The sequence below is a fragment of the Capricornis sumatraensis genome, chromosome X (genome assembly GCF_032405125.1).
Source record: "Capricornis sumatraensis isolate serow.1 chromosome X, serow.2, whole genome shotgun sequence".
NCBI classification, from domain to species: Eukaryota; Metazoa; Chordata; class Mammalia; order Artiodactyla; family Bovidae; genus Capricornis; species Capricornis sumatraensis.
In genome coordinates this window covers 128,587,858-128,605,928 of record NC_091092.1, presented here as the reverse complement: position 1 = coordinate 128,605,928, position 18,071 = coordinate 128,587,858, and the positions used below count along the sequence as shown (strand labels likewise).

Sequence of the window (18,071 nt, the reverse complement as noted above, 5' to 3'; positions counted from 1 at the left end):
CCACCCCCCCAGAAAATGCACCACCCACTGGGAAGCAGGGTGCGATTGTCAGGAGGCCCTGAATCAGGGTCTAATTCCAAGCAGAGCCGAGTGCTGTCTGAGCTCTGACAGATTCCACAGCCTCTTTGAACTGAGGCAGATAATTTCCAAGGCCTTTACCAGTCCCCTGACCATGTTCTTATGGGCCTGATTCTACCACAAACTCCTAGACCCAAGCTGCTATGTGACTGCAGGGTTATGCTCTAGTGCAGGCCCTGTCAGCTGGAGGATGAACCTTGCTCTCTGAAGTCTCTTCTGCCCTAAAATGTCTTAATGAAGCTTTAAAGCAACAGGAACATTCAAGAGAGAATAAGCCTTGAAATGAGAATTCTTCTCTGCTTAACATGAGATATGTACAGGGAAATCTTCCCATTAAGATATATCAATCCATCATGACCCAATTTAGGAAAGTGAATAGAACAAAACTACCTTTGGGCATCTTCCTGGAACTGGCCAGTTTCTCTTTTCCTGATATAGAATGGCTTCTAAGTGATCACTCAAGCTCTAGCTCAGGAACTGTGTAACTGAAAGGAAGAGATTCTGAACTACCCCTGTACCCAACCACTGCAATAAAATGAATATAAATGGAGTCACACAAAACTTTTGGTTTCCCACTGCATAAAAAATTATGTTCACACTATACCACTATATACCAAGGTCTGCCCTGGTGGCTCAGATGGTAAAGAATCCACCTGCAATGCAGAAGACCCAGGTTCAGATCCCTGTGTTGGGAAAATCCCCTGAAGAAGGGAATGGCAACTCACTTCAGTATTCTTGCCTAGAGAATTCCATGGACTGAGGAGCCTGGCAGGCTACAGTCCATGGGGTCACAAAGAGTTGGACATGACTGAGCGACTTACTTTTACATACTGTAATCTATTAAGTATGCAACAGCATTATGTCTAAAAGAAATATTCCTATCTTAATTTAAACATACTTTATTGCTAAAAAATACTAACCATGACCCAAACCTTCATGAAGTTCACGAGTAGTAACATTAAAGATCACTGATCACACATTACCGTAATGGAAAAGTTTGAAACGTGGGAATTACCAAAATGTGACAGAGACATGAAATGAACAAATACTATTGCAAAGAAGTCAATGAAGGCTTGCCACAAACCTTCCATTTGTAAAAGTAAAAAATAAAAAAAAATGCAAAGTTACCTGCAAAGTGGCAATAAAGCAAGGTATGCCTGTACATCTCTTCCCCTCTCCCAGGGAGATTTTGTCTGGTTTCTTTTTCCATAGAAATGTGTAACAACATGGTGCCCAACAGGGTTCTGTGATTTTAGGGCCTGCTTGGTCCTGAGCTTGGAAGAAGGACAGGTACCCTCTGAAGGTCCTCAACTAACGCCTCCCTTGGGCAACCTCCAGGTCAAGCATGGCTCCAAATCCGTAACTTCTGTGATAAACAGCAATGCTACCCAAGACTCAAGAAACCACTTCTGGAGAAAAAGTGTTAGGTCTGAAAGAGGAATGAAAAATACCAAATGGCCAAGCCCAACTCACTTCATTCTAGATAATGAAGTACATGGTTACCTTGTCAGGCGGGATGGCGTAGAGTTCGGGCAACAAGTGGACCCCGTTTTTGCCTCTGATCAGTATCCCCTCCAGGGCTTCACGGTATTCTTGGACCTAGAAAACAGCAGCATGACCCATGGGGTGAAAAGACAGCACAAGACAGAAAACAGCTCTCTGGGCAACAAACTGATTAGAAGTAGCACACAGGGCTAAGAAATGCACAAACAACCTGCAGCTCATGGAGTGCAAGAGGAGCCCGGACTGTTGCTGATATCAAACGTTAGGAGGAGCGAAAAGCAACTGGTCTTCTATGTGTTGTTTTTCATTCATGATTTAAATAGTTCACTCTTAACTTCTCACATAGTTCAATTTTGTCTCATCAGCTAGACTATAAGCTTTTTGGAGTGGAGGCCAGATCTTAAGCAGTATATCCTATTTCCACCTGTTGGTAATCTTCTACTGAAAAAACGCTCAAACTTGCTCAAGAAATGTTTGCTGAATGAATCAGATGTGAAGAAAAGAAAGTGTGTGTATTATGATCCATGTACCCCAATACTTAGGATGTGCCACTCAGGAAAAGCTTTTGATGTAAACACTTCTATTAAATTTAAAAAGCAGTGACAAAAACCTATGCATTAAAAGGGAAATGGTGAGGAAAAAACCCTTAACCAGCCACCTAGCTATTTAACACATTTCATCTTTGGAGAGTCAAATGCCTTTCAGATCTCATGTTCTTTTCTTCTTACATTTATGGACAGCAAAGCATAATGGGGTGCATCACTTTTAAAATGAGTGGAAGAGACAGCATGGGGGGTAAGAATAATAAATCCTGTGAGACCTACAAAATAAGGTACTAAGCATAGGATTTTCTGTCTCCTTGGCCTTTTGTTCAAACTTGTTCATAATTGAAATTCCAACTCAATCTTTTTAAGATCTGTCAGTCCTGGGGTAAAAAGACAGAAAACAGAAGACCCAAGAAAATCACTAAAGCATAAAAGTCAACAAAGAGGGAATATTAATATTTCAAGCTTACTGCCACTTCTGAAACACTTCAGCATTCAATAGAGGCAGCTCTCAAAAACTAAAATGAATCTTAGATTGTGTCTCCTATGCCAGAACACACACACACACACGGCTGATTTGCAGTGTTGTACGGCAGAAACCAACACAACATTGTAAAGCAATTATCCTCCAATTAAAAAAATAAGGTCCTACTGTATAGCACAGAGAACTTTATCAATATCCTATGATAAACCACAATGGAAAAGAATATGAAAAAGAATGTGTATATATATATGTGCAACTGAGTCACTTTGCTGTATAGCAGTAATTAACACAAGATTGTAACTCAACTATACTTCAATAAATAATAAAAAAGAAATCTGCCTTGAACAAATGAACACTGTATTAATAAATATTCATTTAGCACTTAGTATATACTAGGAATGGGGCATATGCCCCAGATGGATAGAGACCATCTCTAGCAGGGTTCTTTGACAGCTAAGTGGGAAATACACTGATAGGTGCCAGGCTGTTATAAGAGCTGTGGGACATATATAAAAGCTTTTAGTTTTTCTCAAAGAAGAGACACTTAAAATGAATCAAATGAAGGGGGAGGGGAAGCTGAGGGTGGAAAGCATCAGTTCAGTTCAGTCACTCAGTCGTGTCCGACTCTTTGCGATCCCATGAATCACAGCATGCCAGGCCTCCCTGTCCATCACCAACTCCCGGAGTTCACTCAAACTCATGTCCATTGAGTCGGTGATGCCATGCAACCATCTCATCCTCTGTCCTCCCCCTTCTCCTCCTCCCTTCAATCTTTCCCAGCATCAGGGTCTTTTCAAATGAATCAGTTCTTCGCATCAGGTGGCCAAAGTATTGGAGTTTCAGCTTCACCATCAGTCCTTCCAATGAATATTTAGGACAGTTGCTGGGTATTTGAGAAGACAGGACAGACAGCCTGGCCTGCCCAAAGGCCTGAACAAGATTTCATCTGCTTGGATCACAGAACTCAAGAAAGGAAATAATTAGAAATTGGACTACAAAAAAAAAAAAAAAAAAAAAAAGAAAGAAATTGGACTACAGTGGTGAAAACAAGGGCCAGATCTTCTGGGACCCTATAAAACGTGAAGAGCCTGTATCTCATCACAAAAGTAATCAGGAAGCCATTCAAAGCTTTTAAGACAAGCAGTAGCATCATCTTTTTCTTAATAAGATCACTCTGGTGATGGTATGGAGAAATAGCAGGAAGCGAGGCTGTGGGCTGGGACATCCGTTATGTGGCTGATACATTAAATAAGATATTAGCTAAGAGAGGGCTTCCCAGGTGGGCTCAGTGGTAAAGAATCAGCCTGCCAATGCAGGAGATGCAAGATCGATCCCTGGGTCAGGAAGCTCCCCTGGAGGAGGGCATGGCAACCCACTCCAGCATTCTTGCCTGGAGAATCCCATGGACAGAGGAGCCTGGTAGGCTACAGTCCACAGGCTTGGAAAGAGCTGACTTAAGCACTGAGCACTACCACACTAAGAGTAGCCTTAAAGATGGCAAAACCACAGCTGGCCAGAAAAAAGCAGCAGCAACAACAAAACTTGTCTGTGGGAGACTGGCGCCCCCCACCCCAGAGAACCCCACCTCCTAGTTCTCGAGCCTTTATGCCGTGTCCTCCCCTTGAATGACTTACAATAGAAAGCCCTCAGATGTAGATACTGGGTTAAGCTAATCAACAGAGAATTTCCTGTCACCTATTTTTTTCTACACTAAATTGAAATTTGGTCCTTGTGTCCTCAGATTAAACAGGAAAAAAAAAAAAGACCCTGGCATCTACCCCTGCCAAGGTTCTACATGGTCAGGATATTATAGAAACCATACTTATTTCTCCCAGCCTGTGGCCCTTCCACATTTAATATCTAAGTGTTTCAGCCAAACAGATAATGATTGAGACACTCCAATATGGGAAAAGGTAAGACACTTGATCCCTGGGGCTTACCTTGTGGCTCAGCTGGTAAAGAATCTGCCTGCAATGCTGGAGACCTGGGTTCTGTCCCTGGGTTGGGAAGACCCCCTAGACAAGGGAAAGGCTACCCACTCCAGTATTCTGGCCTAGAGAATTCCATGGACTGTATAGTCCATGGGGTCAAAAAAGAGTTGGACACGACCGAGTGACTTTCACTTTCGCTTGATCCCTGCTGCTGCTGCTGCTGTCACTTCAGTCGTGTCCGACTCTGCAACCCCAGAGATGGCAGCCCACCAGGCTCCCCCGTCCCTGGGATTCTCCAGGCAGAACACTGGAATGGGTTGCCATTTCCTTCTCCAATGCACGAAAGTGAAAAGGGAAAGTGAAGTCGCTCAGCTGTGTCCGACTCCTAGTGACCCCATGGACTGCAGCCTACCAGCCTCCTCCATCCATGGGATTTATCAGGCAAGAGTACTGGAGTGGGGTGCCATTGCCTTCTCCCACTTGATCCCTTGGTTATTCTAAATAAAACTGCTAAAAAAGAATAAAAATTTTAACAATGTCTGCCATTCTACATGCCCCCTCAGGCTACATCTTTGTCTGTAGTTTACCAATCTTGGGCCTGTGAATGCCTTGACAGCTAACTGCTCAGATCACAGTGTTAACCTGAAACCAGGATCAAGAATATTTTCAAATGAGTGCTAAGCAGTTTCATTCCTCAAGTCCCAGTTGTGTCTATCCCCCTTATAGGCAGGAAGTATCCAGAGGGGTCTTTGTCCTCCTCCTCTTGACATGGAGAAATGATCAAAACATAGCAGGGACTGAAACCAAGGGTAATCATTAGTCAAATCTATTTTTACCTGTAACAGGCCTTCACTAATCAAGGTGCTTTTAAGACTCACATGTCCTCCAAGCAGCGCATAGCCTAAACCATGTTTGCTCGAGTTGTTTTCCAGGAACTTGGAGTCAACTATGTCTCGTTCCAACTGAGCTGGTTAAGACTGGTTAGGACCACCCACTCTCCAACAAGGCATGGGCGACTGTCTGGTGACTTTGGGGCATCAGGGGGCTGAAAACTGCACCCTCAGAGCATGCTAAGCACCTCCATTTTGGAATGTGCAGAGACCTGTGGCCCAGTTACAGTTGGGGAGAATGAGAATTACCACTCCTTTTTCCAGCCACCTCTCCCCAACTTCAGGCCATTGTGCTGCTTTATTCTTTAGCCCATAAATACCCTGAGCCTTAGTCTTCACGCAGGCAGACCTGAGACTTGCTCTCCTTGCGAATAAACCCTCTCTTTGTTGCAAACCTCGGCATTTCAGCATTTTGGCTTGCTGTGCTCTGGCAAAATAAACCTGGTTTGGCAACACTAGCCCTGAAAAAACCAAATGCAACAGAAGTGACACTTTGCCAGTTTCGGGCCTAAAGCCTTAAGAAAGCTTGGCAGCTTCTGATTTTGCATTCTGGGAAAAGATGACCACCATGTAAAAAGCTTTACTGTCCAGAGACTGCAATGCTGTGAGAAGCCCAAGTGGAGAATGAAGACCCAGGCCAACAGTCCACCTGAGCTCCGGGCCAACAGGCAGCATCAAGCTCCAACCACGTGAGGGAGGCCGGTTCCTGCAGCCCTACTGATCCCAGCTGACACTAGAAGCAGCAGAGAAACCTGTCCCTGCTGAGCGCTACCCAAATTACATAGCACTGAGCAAACACAATAGCTGTTTTAATTCACGAAGTTTTAGGAAAGGTTGTTGGCAGCAACAGGTAACTGACACAGTGCCCCTGAATTTTTACACAACCCTATGTTCTAATAACCATCAGCACACCATTGCCTGAAAATGCTGATTATCAACACAATGCCCAGCATTTTCTCACCTGAACAGCATCACCATTGAAGACTCCATCTATTATGAAATAAGTCCAGAACACAGGCCATTCACATTCAATGTTTTCAAAGAGCTTGAGTTCAGCAGGGTCATAATGCAATCGGTTTGGGTCCTGGAACCAAACAGGTAAATGTTCTAAAAGGTAGTGTCAGATTACATACATAATACCACTGTGCCTCACTGGGTGGCCCTTGCTTTCTGACTCAGGGCAGCTTTGAGACTGGTATGATTAGGATTCTGCTGAAATGAGGAGGTGCTATTTTTGCCAGTTATCCATGGTAAAATTTCAGAAAAGTAAATCAAATGTACACAGTACTTGGTAGTTTATTAGATTAAGCTTTCTCTAAAACAAATATGAAGAAATTTGACTCTCGCAGTGCTGGGCAGACTGTTTTATTGACATCATTTTATCAGTCACTATGGCAAAGGAACCCAAGGAGGCCACAGGTGGCCTTTTAAAAAACATGTGAGCGAGAGAACTGTTTGTCCTTGTCAGCAAGCTGGTTTTAAATCACCAGCTTGCTGCTCTCCTAATGATCTTACTACTCTATTGCCTAACTCCAGCTTGCTAACTCCAAAATTAAGACTGTTCTTTCCAATATTCCAATGTGTAAGTTTTACAATCAACAGAGGGAGAACGCCACAGTGGCAACTTAGACATGAAGCAGTTAAGGAATCAGAAGAAACAATCTTTAAATACAACCTCTCTTGGGGTTTTATAACCATCTCGAAGGAAGCGACAGCATCCATAACGCCCCTAAGAAGACAAAAGGAAGCATTTGATGAAACAGAAGAATTTTTTTTATCTCTTTGATTCAAGTCAGCCCTTTTTGTAACAACAAAGTGCTCATTGCTATCAGTACAAAAACTCATCTTTAAGTAATAAGCAAACCAAAATAAGGTTTGATCAGTACTTGGAAGGGAATGCCTAAACTTTCCATTAGAGTGGCTGTCAGGGCTGAGAGATTAATTACTCCGTGGTTCACAGAATGACTATCCTTTCATTCTGATTTGCTGTATTGTGCAAAGATGCAAAGGGACCCTCACTGCTTGGAGAAGGCACCCATGGTGATATGTGGACTGATTGGACTGCTTCTACTTGAAAGACTGGAAGGCCACAAGGTGACTCCAGACTCATAGCAGTCAGGCTCTGGATGCAAAGAAACCTGCATCCTGCAAGAAGTGGAGTAGGGAGGTGGTAGGGCTTCCTGTGCCTTAAGGCCATGGCTGCTGGGTTTCCTGCTGCAGGCTTCAGTGTTCCTCTCCAGCTTCTCGGGTGCCAAGAAAGAAGGGCAGTGGCAGTGCTATCTGAATCTGCCTCCCTTATCCCTGGATTGCAGTTTTGGGTGTCCATTCTTCAGTTAAGCATTTGGGGCTGTTCTAGCACTGGCCATGGAGGCAAGTGCACTCCCAGTGGCCAATCCCATAATGTCTGGGGTGTCCTGGAAGCCCAGTCTAGAACGTGCTCCCCTTGAAATGCTTCATTCTCTACATGAACTCTCTGCCTACTTATACAAACTAAACAGGTTCTGTTTTTACTACTGGCTAATTGAGGCAGTGCCTTCTGGGGATATGGTTGGAGACCCTTTACCCCTTGATTTCCAGAGGCTAAAAGCATTTTTCACCAAATCTAAGTGGGATCATCAACATGCAGATTGCGGTTATCATTTCACTGATAACTTCAGTTGGCTAGAGTATTGTATAACCTTCTCAGTTTGGTGTAATGTGTCATAGTTTCTGCATCTGACCTCAGAGCAGGGATTTTAAGATTTTTTTTTAATGTGGACCATTTTTAAAGTCTTTACTGTATTTGTTACAATATTGCTTCTGTTTTCTGTTTTGGCTTATTGACTGTGAGGCATGTAAGATTTTAGTTTCCCAACCAGAGAGGAACACTGCACCCCTGCACTGGAAGGTGAGGTCTTAACCCTGGACCACCCAGGGATGTCCCTGGGATTTTTAATCTCAGTTTAACTTGGAGATCTTCAAGTCCCCAGAAATCGTGTCAAGTTGGAGGATATTGGGACATGTGCATTTTTTTCTGACAGGGACTGTAGCTTTCATGAGATTCTTAAGGGAGTCTGTCTAGGATCTCTAAAGGGTTCAGAAGCTCTGCCTTAGAAGCACAGGAATGATACGAATTGAGGTTTAAATGTGCCAGCTGGAACTGAAACTCTACTGCGCAAGAAAAGAACCTGGGCATTGATGGCTCAGAGACTTTGTTTTCTCCCTTCCATTCTCAGCCTTGGGTACCTCCATCTGTCAGTCCACTCTGATACCGAGAGATCGACTGCAGGGACAGCCCAGGCTTGAGTGAGCTGCTCCACGTCACTATCTGGAAGGGGCACTTAACACAGGGCAGAAGGGTACCAGTGTGACCAATGCTTACCTGGAGCTTGGAAATAATTTCATTTTTGGTCACATTCACAAGGTTCACATCTTCCACTGCGAAGGCCGGGAAAGAAATAATGGAAAGAAGCCCAGCATCAATCTCTTTTGACGTTGAGGCTCTTGGCAGCATGGAGAACAGAATAGACTGAACAAAAAACAAACAGGTGTTAACCCTGGAAGCACTAACAGTTACGTACAGGATCTAGAGACTATGACTTGACCCCAAGGGAACATATGAATGAGTTTACCAGTTTTTAGAGTTTTTGCCTACCAACATGGCCTCTGCTGGGCGACCGCACCTACCCAGCCCATGGTGTCCTGCTCCTCACAGGAGAAGAGGGTTCGGGAGAACAGTGCTATGCCTAGAGCCCGTGCTGAGAACTGGCTCCCTTCCTTCTGTACCTTCTGTTGATACTGCTGGGCCTTTAGGGCACGCAGGGGAGAACTAAGGACTACCTCATTAGCAGGTCAGCGTGTCCTGACTGCAAAGACAAAGAAGAACACACATACAAGACTAGCAGACAGAAATGCCTGGCTTCTGTGGAGGTGACCAGCTGGACTGGATAACTCAGAGACCACCTAAAGGAGTCAAATCCAGAAGACCACACCAACAGGCAAAACACTTTGGTCCAAACAGAATTATTTTAGTCCTAGAAAGAATGGCTTACTTAGTGGCACTATAACATGGCCTCGATTATAAGGTGGTTGGATTAGGCACTGTAAACTAAAGCAAGGTGAAATTATAAGGAACAGTTTGGGAAGGAAAGGGAGCTAACCCTGTGATCTAACATGTACAGACATGGGACTAGATTCCTGCAAGCACAAGCTTATTAACTCTTCCATGTGAAGAAGGAATTCGAGAACTATGTCTAAATCACACATGAGGACTCGGAGACGTAGAGACTCATGCTGATGGGCATGCAGCTAGTCTGCAACAGAGCTGGGATTCTAACCCAGGCCCAGCTAGCTACGGAGCTCATGCCATCTCCACTGGGGACTACACATCTATTAAGAAGCATACCAGCTTAACTTTATTAAACCACACCCCAAGAAACAGCAGATTCCCCACTAAGGACTATTTAATGGGGGAAAATGGAATGAGCTAGAAGGGGGCTAAATATGGGGGGAGCCCTTCAGCTTCAGAACAAAGCTTAATTTCTCTAGCCAACTGACCCCCAAGCCCAGTTCTTTAACTAGTCACTCCCTAGGCTCTCTCTGCCTGAAACAAACACTACCACTGGAAGCTCTCTGCATATAAGTTTGTATGCCTCTCACTCACACAGCCCTAGCATAGTGCCTGCATACAGTGAGCCTCCAGTAAATAAGAGTTTGCTGATTTGCCAGCAACTGCCGACCTACTGTCTGATAAATGGAGCCACCTAATCTGCCCTAAATCACCCCTTTCTCTAACATGTGTTTCATGGAGGTTTTACTGATTTGCCATTTCTCCCATATCATCTCTCCACCATTCATTTTGCCACTACCCTCTAACAAGATTCCACTACCCGCCCAAGTGAACTACTGCTTGTCAACCATCAAATCTGGGGACCTCATGAAATAAACCTAAGAGAAAACCATCTACATGCTCAAAAAAACGTAAAATTGACTTTGCCTCCAACAGAACACAGTTGTCTTGACTGCTGACTCCATACAAACACCACTGCTGTATCTTATGTTTGCACAGTCCTTTCTGGCTCACAAAGTACTCTGACAAATTAAGCTGATTAATTCTGATTCTCGCGACTACCTTGTGGGGGTAGGTCCTAGTATGCCCATTTTATGGATGAAGGAACTGAAGCTCAAAGAAGCCAAGAGCCACCAAGCTAGGAAGCTGGGGAATCTGAACTGGAGCCCAAGTCCTCTCTGCCATGAGTCTCCGTCTCTACTCTCTGGATGTGAGAACCTTGAGCCATCACCTGGCAGTGTTCCACCTCATCTGGCAGGACGTGGATTACAGACTTGCGACCTCCATGGGCTCCAAAAAGGTCCAGTTCATCAATTGCTTCAAGGGCTGCCTACAAGCACAAGTACGAATTACTGAGTATGGGTAGTACACATACACTCCTATATCTTGTACTTCTTTTTCATTAAGCAATCGAGCATATATGTTTTCCCACAGGTGATGAAATTCATCTTTAAAATCCAGCTAAAGTATCCTATACTCGTGTTCTATCCTTATTTTCAGAGCTTTCCTGTGTTTTGCCTTGTTGCAGGAACGAGATAGAGAAAATAGAAAACCATTTCCCAAAATGAAGTTAGTATTCTACCAAAAAGCAAAATACTAACAACACAGCATCATGCGTGTAAGGGGTTGGGGGCTAAATTCACCTATTTCAGTGGTTAACTTCTAACAGTAGCATGTTTGGCACTTAAGAAAGTAAACTTTTTTAGTATTAAGTATGTTTTCCATCGGTTGACCTTAACAGAGAATATTTATTGTTGCTTTAAAAATTATAGTTCTGGAGTCTTTACTCTGTAAAATTCTGCTTCAGCCTTGAGGAAGAGGAAATGGAGGAGGCATGCTAAATATCTAAGGCAAGAGACGTCAACTGGTGGCCAGCTGGCTGAAATTGCCCCATGGTCATGTTTGGTTTGGCCTGAGGAAGTTTGTAAAATGATCTTAAATTAGAACACCTTTACAAAGTCTGCAGTGTCCTCAATACATGCCATTCCCCCCCATTATTTTTCTATCTCGCTGGCTTCACTTGTTTATATTATGTGCCTGACCTGACCCTGTAGACTCTTAAACATGTGAGCCCTGCCCTACAAAATGCTCATATTCTTCAGCCCTCTTTATGACCCAGGAAACAAGACTGGACATCATATATCCAGTTTTTTAGATAATAGCAAGAGCTTAGATGCATGGGTGATGATACTGGATAATAAGGAGGGAAATGCACTGATTTTCAGGCACATGCAGATTTAGGTGTAGGAAACCTCCATTCTTTACCTATAATTTCAGTTGGTTGGGGTACATGGACCACTTGAATTTCATACTTGCTGTTGACTTTTGAAAAATAAGCTAACCAGATCAAACCCAAACCCCTAAGGATAAGAACCAAACCAAAGCCATTAAAGAGGCATAGGAGCAAGAACAAACAAGACCAGACTGTCACCTTGGCCATTCCTACAGAGCTTGCATTCAATTCTGGAATACCCTGATTAGTCTTATCTCCACGTTCCCACATTCCATAATCCTGTTGGAGAAAAAGGTGAAAAGAGGTATTAATAGATGACAAGTACTATGGAAAAATGACTCCTTTATGTCACTGTAGGCATCATGAAATGTGACTATCTCTTCCCAAAGGGTACCAAATTCATGCCTTTACACACTCAAGCTGTATTCTTTCTTGATTTCAGTTTATTTGACCTCTGGTTAGAGTTCTGGAAATAAATACTCAAGTAGAACAAAAATGCATGCGAAGACACTCAGTTTTCTTATTTCTAAAAGTTAATCATTTGTAAGAAACTCATGATTTATAGAGAACAAAATATTTTATCTTAAAAGGCTGACCTTTATTCACCTAATACGTCTAAACTTGCATTAAATTGTAAGATGGAATAAAGAAGAAATGGGTTATAACTGGGTGAAATCAACCAAACTATTTAAAATAATAGATTACCTTTTGAGAAAAAAATGCTCAGCAGTAATGGGTGCAAAGTCAAAACTGAGGCTCAGAACACTAAACTTGCCTGGTATTTTGAAATGAATTAATATGAATTGGCTTAGGATAGCCCGTCCACATAGAGGACTTGATACATACATACTTAACTTTTATAGCTCATATTTTCACTGAAGAAATCCAGGCACTGGATACCATTTTGAAATAATGCTATATACAGCATTTTACAACCCAAGAAGAACAGGACCAATGCCAACATTCTGGCACTTATCATTATTAGAGAAAGATGAACATTTTCAGAATAAGACATTTCAGACTCAGACACACTAGAGTGACTTTAGACTCTTCCCTGCCATGCCGGCCTCGTGGCTGACTCCAGGACCCCCTCCTTCAGTCCTCTGCACAGTGGGGCCTTTCCATTCCAACCCGTCCTCATTCCAACCCTGGAGCCGATTGCCTGACTCATCCTTAGAAACTGCTTTGATCAGCTTGCTCCATAGCATGAGACTCTAACCTGACAACCTGTTTATTCCCTAGTGGATCATGTTCAAATCTCTCTCTCTGATGGCCTTACCTCTATGATCCAGCCCCACACTTCCTGCCTGTCCACAAGCTGCCTTTAATTCCTACTATTCTGGAGCACTCAGCTGTCACCCTAAGACACCCTTTACTCCCCCATCTCTTTCCGCAACCACCCCTCCCCTTCCCCCACACTCACAGCCATTCCTGATACTCTCGCACCCCTTTCCCTCCTCCTGCTTATCTGAGCCCTACTCATCTACCAACATCCAACTCAAGTTCCACCCTTTCTACAAAGCCTTCCCCAGTTTCTTCAGACCAGGCTTTGTCAACCTCGGCGGTACTGACATTTGCAGCCTACTCATTCTCTGTTGTAGGGGGGCTGTCCTGTGCACTGGAAGGTGTTCAGCTGCATCCCTGGCCTCCACCCTCTAGATGCCAATAGTACCCGCTCCCCTGTTGTCAACATCGAAAATGTCTCCAGACATTGCCTGGTTTCCCTGGGAGAGCCAAAGACTGCTCCTGGTGGACGATTACTGCTTCAGACCTGGGGTCAGCAAGCGCTTGCCCTGGCACCGAATCCGGTCTGCTACACCTGTGATCCAGAAATAAGGTCTATTTGGGCCACAGCTGCACGCACGAGGTCAAAGGTTGTCTATAGCTGTTTGTGTGGTATCAGTACAATGGCAGAGTTAAATAGCAGCAAGAGAGACCACAGAGACTGGAAGAGCTGAGAAGATTTACTCTGGCCCTTTCCAGAAAAAGTTTGCTGATCCTTGTTGGTAGCTCTTTATTAAAAACAAAAAGCAAACTCTAGCCTTTCATTACTGCTCTTCTGGCCAGCTTTGCAGTTTAGCTGTTCTCTACAAGTGTGTGAGGCTCAGCTCTCGGTAGCAGACAGCAGCCTGGAGGAACTGAGTGTGTAGGTATTTCCACCCATCACCTAGCCCGGGGCACCTGTCTGGGTCCAGCCTCTCTCCCTGTGCTCTGCCTCGGACGCTGGTGTTGCCCTTCACCCTGATTCAGGCTCCCAGTACACATGCCACAGGGTATTTGAGGATCTTATTTAAAATGAACCTAATGAATTCAAACAGAGCATATGGCACATTTCAACAACAAAAGCTCCCCAACTGAGTTCCTGGACACAAATGTGCAGTTTATGTGCAGAGGTGACATAATCTTATACCTCTAATCTTGCTAACCTTCGGGTCAGCCCCAGACAACCTGGCCCTCAAACAGCTGTGTGATTTTTATCCTTCCTGACACTGTAACACTGGAAAATAAACACTGGATTTGAACTTACAGCAACTTTATACGCAGCTTCTATGTAAAAAACAAGATTCTGTATGAAGGCCACCTCGTCAAGAGTGAAAATAATATGTAAGCCTACAAAAGAAAAACAAACAGTTTACGGAGTTATGCTGTAAAGAGAGAGCTGCCAATTACAAATGACAAATCTTATACTAGAAAATAAATTATATACCCTCATTTGCATTTTTCTTACTAGGGCATCAAAAATTAAGTATGAAGTCAGTCATAACAGTTAATGTCTAATTTGGGAAGGAAAGAGGGGAGGAAGCAGGGAGAGAAGGATAGGGAGGGAAAGACGGAGGAAGGAAGTGAGATGGTAACAGGCAGGAAGGCCAGGGGTCTCCAAATAGAGGAAATAGCCTGCAAGTGTCAGGCATTTTTATCTCCCTTAAGCGGCAGGAAGAAACAAACTATCGATATTTTTTTTCCTTCTCTATACAAATTTAAAAGGAGGTTTCTCTTAAAATTCTGTGTTGCCATGACACCTGGTTTCACCTGAAGTTAACCAATGCGTTTTTCTTATGGAAATGTTTATCTTAAGCTATGCTAATATACTATGCATTTACCCCAAACTCTGTCTTCAAATCGGTTCCACCTTTTGGCTCAGAACCTACTTGATAAACCAGTATGTTATACTCCGATATCGTTCCTCATGGTGCTCTGCCCTTCTTCAAGATTCAAGCTAATCCTTTTATGGCCCAAGATGAACCATTTGGAGCCAAGATTATCCCAAAATACATCCTATGGGTGAGGGGCCTGGTGCCATTCTAAGTTTTGAGACATTCCTTTCTTTCATTAACAGACTGCTGATGACTATGTAACATCCAGCTAAAGACTAGCAGGGGGGTACTCTTTCTGCCCCCTTCTGATGCCTACGTCAGAAGCTTTCTCTGTCTCCTTTATACTTTAATAAAACTTTATTGCACAAAAGCTCTGAGCGATCAAGCCTCGTATCTGGCTCCAGATTGAATTCTTCTCCTCTGGGGGCCAAGAATCCCGGTGTCCGTAATTCAACAACAACCTTTCAGAAGGAAGGAAGGAAGGAGGGAAACAGGATGGGAAAGGAGGGAGGCAGTGAATAAGGGAGGGAAGGAGAAAAGGCAAAAGGAAGGAGGGAAGGAAGGAAGGTGATAAGAAAGGAGGGAAAGAAGGAAAGACAGAATGAGAAAAGGAAGGAAAGAAGGACAAAAGGGAAAAAAGATATGAGGGAGGGAGGGAGGGAAGGAAGGAAGGAGGGAAGAACAGAATAAGAAGAGTAGGAAGGAAGGAGAGAAGAAGGGAGGGAGGGGAGGAGGGAAAGAAGGAGAGGAGGAAGGAGGAAGGGAGGGAAGGAAGGATGAGGCAGGCAGGGAGAATGGAGGGAAGGAGGGTAGAAAGGAAGGAGAAGGGGCTGGAAGGAGGGAAGGATAGGAAGGAAGGAGGGAGAGGGGGAAATAAGGAGGGTGGGAGGGAGGGAGGAAAGGAGTGAACAGAGAAGGGAGAGGAGGAGAGCAAAAGGAAAGGAAGGAGGAAGATGAGGGCAGGAAGGAAGGAGGGAGGGAAGAAAGGGAGGAGAGAAGGAAGGAGGGAAAGAAGTTGAGAGGGAAGGACAGAAAAAACGAAGGGAGGAAGTAGGGAAGAAAGGACAGAGGGAAGGATGGAAAGAGGGGAGGAAGGAAGGAGGGGAGAAAGAGGGAGGAGAAGAGAGGAGGACAGGACAGGAAGGAGGAGGAGGGCAGAAAGGAAGGAGGAAAGGTGAGAGGAGGACGGCAAGATGGAAGGAAGGAAGGGGGCTAGAAAGGAAGAAGACAGGGAGGGAGGGCAGGCAGGAGGGAGGAAGGGAAGGAGGGAAGGGGAAATAAGGAAGGAGAGAGGGAAAGAGGGAGCGATGAAAGGAGGGAGAGAGAGGGGGAAGGAGAGAGGAAGGGCGAGGGGAAGAGAGGGATGGAATGAAAGAGCGAGGGAGGGAAGGAGGCGAGAAGGGAACGAAGGAAGGAAAGACAAATGCAAGTAGGTATGGAAGGGGGAGGAGGGGAAGGAAAGAAGGAAGGAGGCAGGGAGGGCGGGAAGGAGAGAGGGAAGGAAGGTAGTAGGGAGGAAAGGAAAGAAAGGAAGGGTGGACATGAGGAGGATGGGAAGGAAGGAGGGAGGGCAAGGACAGAAGGAAGCAGTCAGGGAGAAAGGAGGAAAGGAAGGAAGGAAGGAGGGAGGGAGGGAAAGAGGGAAGGACAGGACAGTGGAAGGAAGGAGGGTAGAAAAGAAGGGAGGGAGTGAATGAAGGAAGCAGGAATGGAAGGAAGGAGGGAGAGGAGGAGAGAGGGAAGGAAAGATGGTAGCAGGGTAGGAATAAGGTGAAGGAAGATGGAAGGAGGGAGGGAAGGAAGAAATGAGAGAAGGAAAGAGGGAGGGATGGAGGGAAGGTGGGAGAGAAGGAGGGAGGGAAGGAATGTGGGAGGGATGGAAGGAGGGAAGGAGGGGGAATGGAGGGAGGGAAGGAAGAAGGGAGTAAAGGAAGGAAGGAGGGAGGGAAGGAAGGAGGGCACAAAGTGGAAAGGATGGAAAGATGGAAGGAAGGAGGGTAGAGAGGAAGGAGGGAGCGAGAACAGGGTGAGAGAGGGAAAGAGAAAGGAGGGAGGGACGGCTCATGGGAGGGACAGAAGGAAGGAGGGGAGGAGGGAGGGAAGGAAGGATGCAGGAAGGAAGCAGGGAAAGACGGAAGGATGGTAGACAGGAAGGAAAGAAAGAGGAAAGCATGGAGAGGAGGAGGGAAAGAGGATATAAAGGAAAGACGGAGAGAAGGAAGGAAGGAGGGAGGGCAGGAAGGAAGAAAGAATGGAAGGTGGGAAAAGGAAAGAAGCAAGGGGAGAAGGAAAGAGTGAGAAATGAAAGTAAGGAAGGAGGGAAGGATGGGGAGGAGGCTAGAAAGGAAGGAGGGAGGATGGGAATAAAGGAGGCAGGGAGGGAAAGAAAAGAAGAAAGGGAAGAGAGAGAAGGAAGGAGGGAGGAAAGGAAGGATAGGAGGAGGGTAGGAAGAAGGGAAGGAAGGAAGAATGGAAGGGGAAGAAGGGAGGGAAGGAAGAAATGAGAAGGAAAGGAGGAGGGATGAATGGAAGGAAAGTGGGAGGGATGGGAGGAAGGAAGCAGGGAGAGAAGGAAGGAGGGAAGAAGTGGAAGAGTAAAGAATGGATGGATGGAAGGAGGGAGGGATGGAAGCAAAGAGGGAAGGAGGGAAGGAAGGAGGGAAAGAGGGAATGAGGGAGGGAGGGAAGGAAGGAAGGAGAGGAGGAGGGATGGAAGGAAGGAAGGAAAAGGAGGGAAGGACAGGATGAAGGAAGGAGAGTAGAAAGGAAGGAGAGAGGCAAGATAGAAAGTAGGGAGGAAAATAAGGAATGAGGGAAGGATGAAAGGAAGGAGGGAAGGAAAGAGTGAGGACAGAAAGGAGGGAATGAAGGAGGGAGCCAAGGAAGGATGGAAGATAAGAATGGATCCACTTTTGTCTGTGTGCCTAGGAGGAGAAATGATTGAAAGAGATGTGAGGCCTTCATATACGTGTTGGATTTGTGCAGAAAGATTCCACAGAGCCAGCATTTTAGCCCAACATAACCACTGTCTTATCCTTGAGTAAAGCGCAGGGTGGGTATTTTCCCCCAATGGCCAGGTTGGGAAAGGAGAGCCCCCAACCACAGGCAATGGCTCTTCAACTCATGGAAACGCCAGCTCCCAGCACCTGCCCAGGAGGTGCACCCATGTACTGAAGCAGGCAATAACCAGGAAAGCAAGCTTGAATGTACAGCTGGTTATGACAAATATAGGTAAAGTAGGAATTCTTGAAACTGGTGTGGGTA

General features: G+C 45.0%; 1 protein-coding gene across 1 annotated transcript in view; it reads right to left on the bottom strand.

Annotated features, from left to right (window-relative positions):
* PHKA2 (phosphorylase kinase regulatory subunit alpha 2) overlaps window positions 1-18,071 on the bottom strand; it is a 91,710-nt gene that overhangs the window by 39,434 nt on the left and 34,205 nt on the right. The window contains exons 5-11 of the mRNA XM_068962198.1: window positions 14,240-14,322; window positions 11,911-11,991; window positions 10,711-10,809; window positions 8,793-8,939; window positions 7,107-7,160; window positions 6,393-6,515; window positions 1,582-1,677 (exon numbers count right to left, since the gene is read on the bottom strand). Coding sequence (XP_068818299.1) covers window positions 1,582-1,677; window positions 6,393-6,515; window positions 7,107-7,160; window positions 8,793-8,939; window positions 10,711-10,809; window positions 11,911-11,991; window positions 14,240-14,322 — 683 coding nt within the window. The remainder of the gene's footprint in view (window positions 1-1,581; window positions 1,678-6,392; window positions 6,516-7,106; window positions 7,161-8,792; window positions 8,940-10,710; window positions 10,810-11,910; window positions 11,992-14,239; window positions 14,323-18,071) is intronic.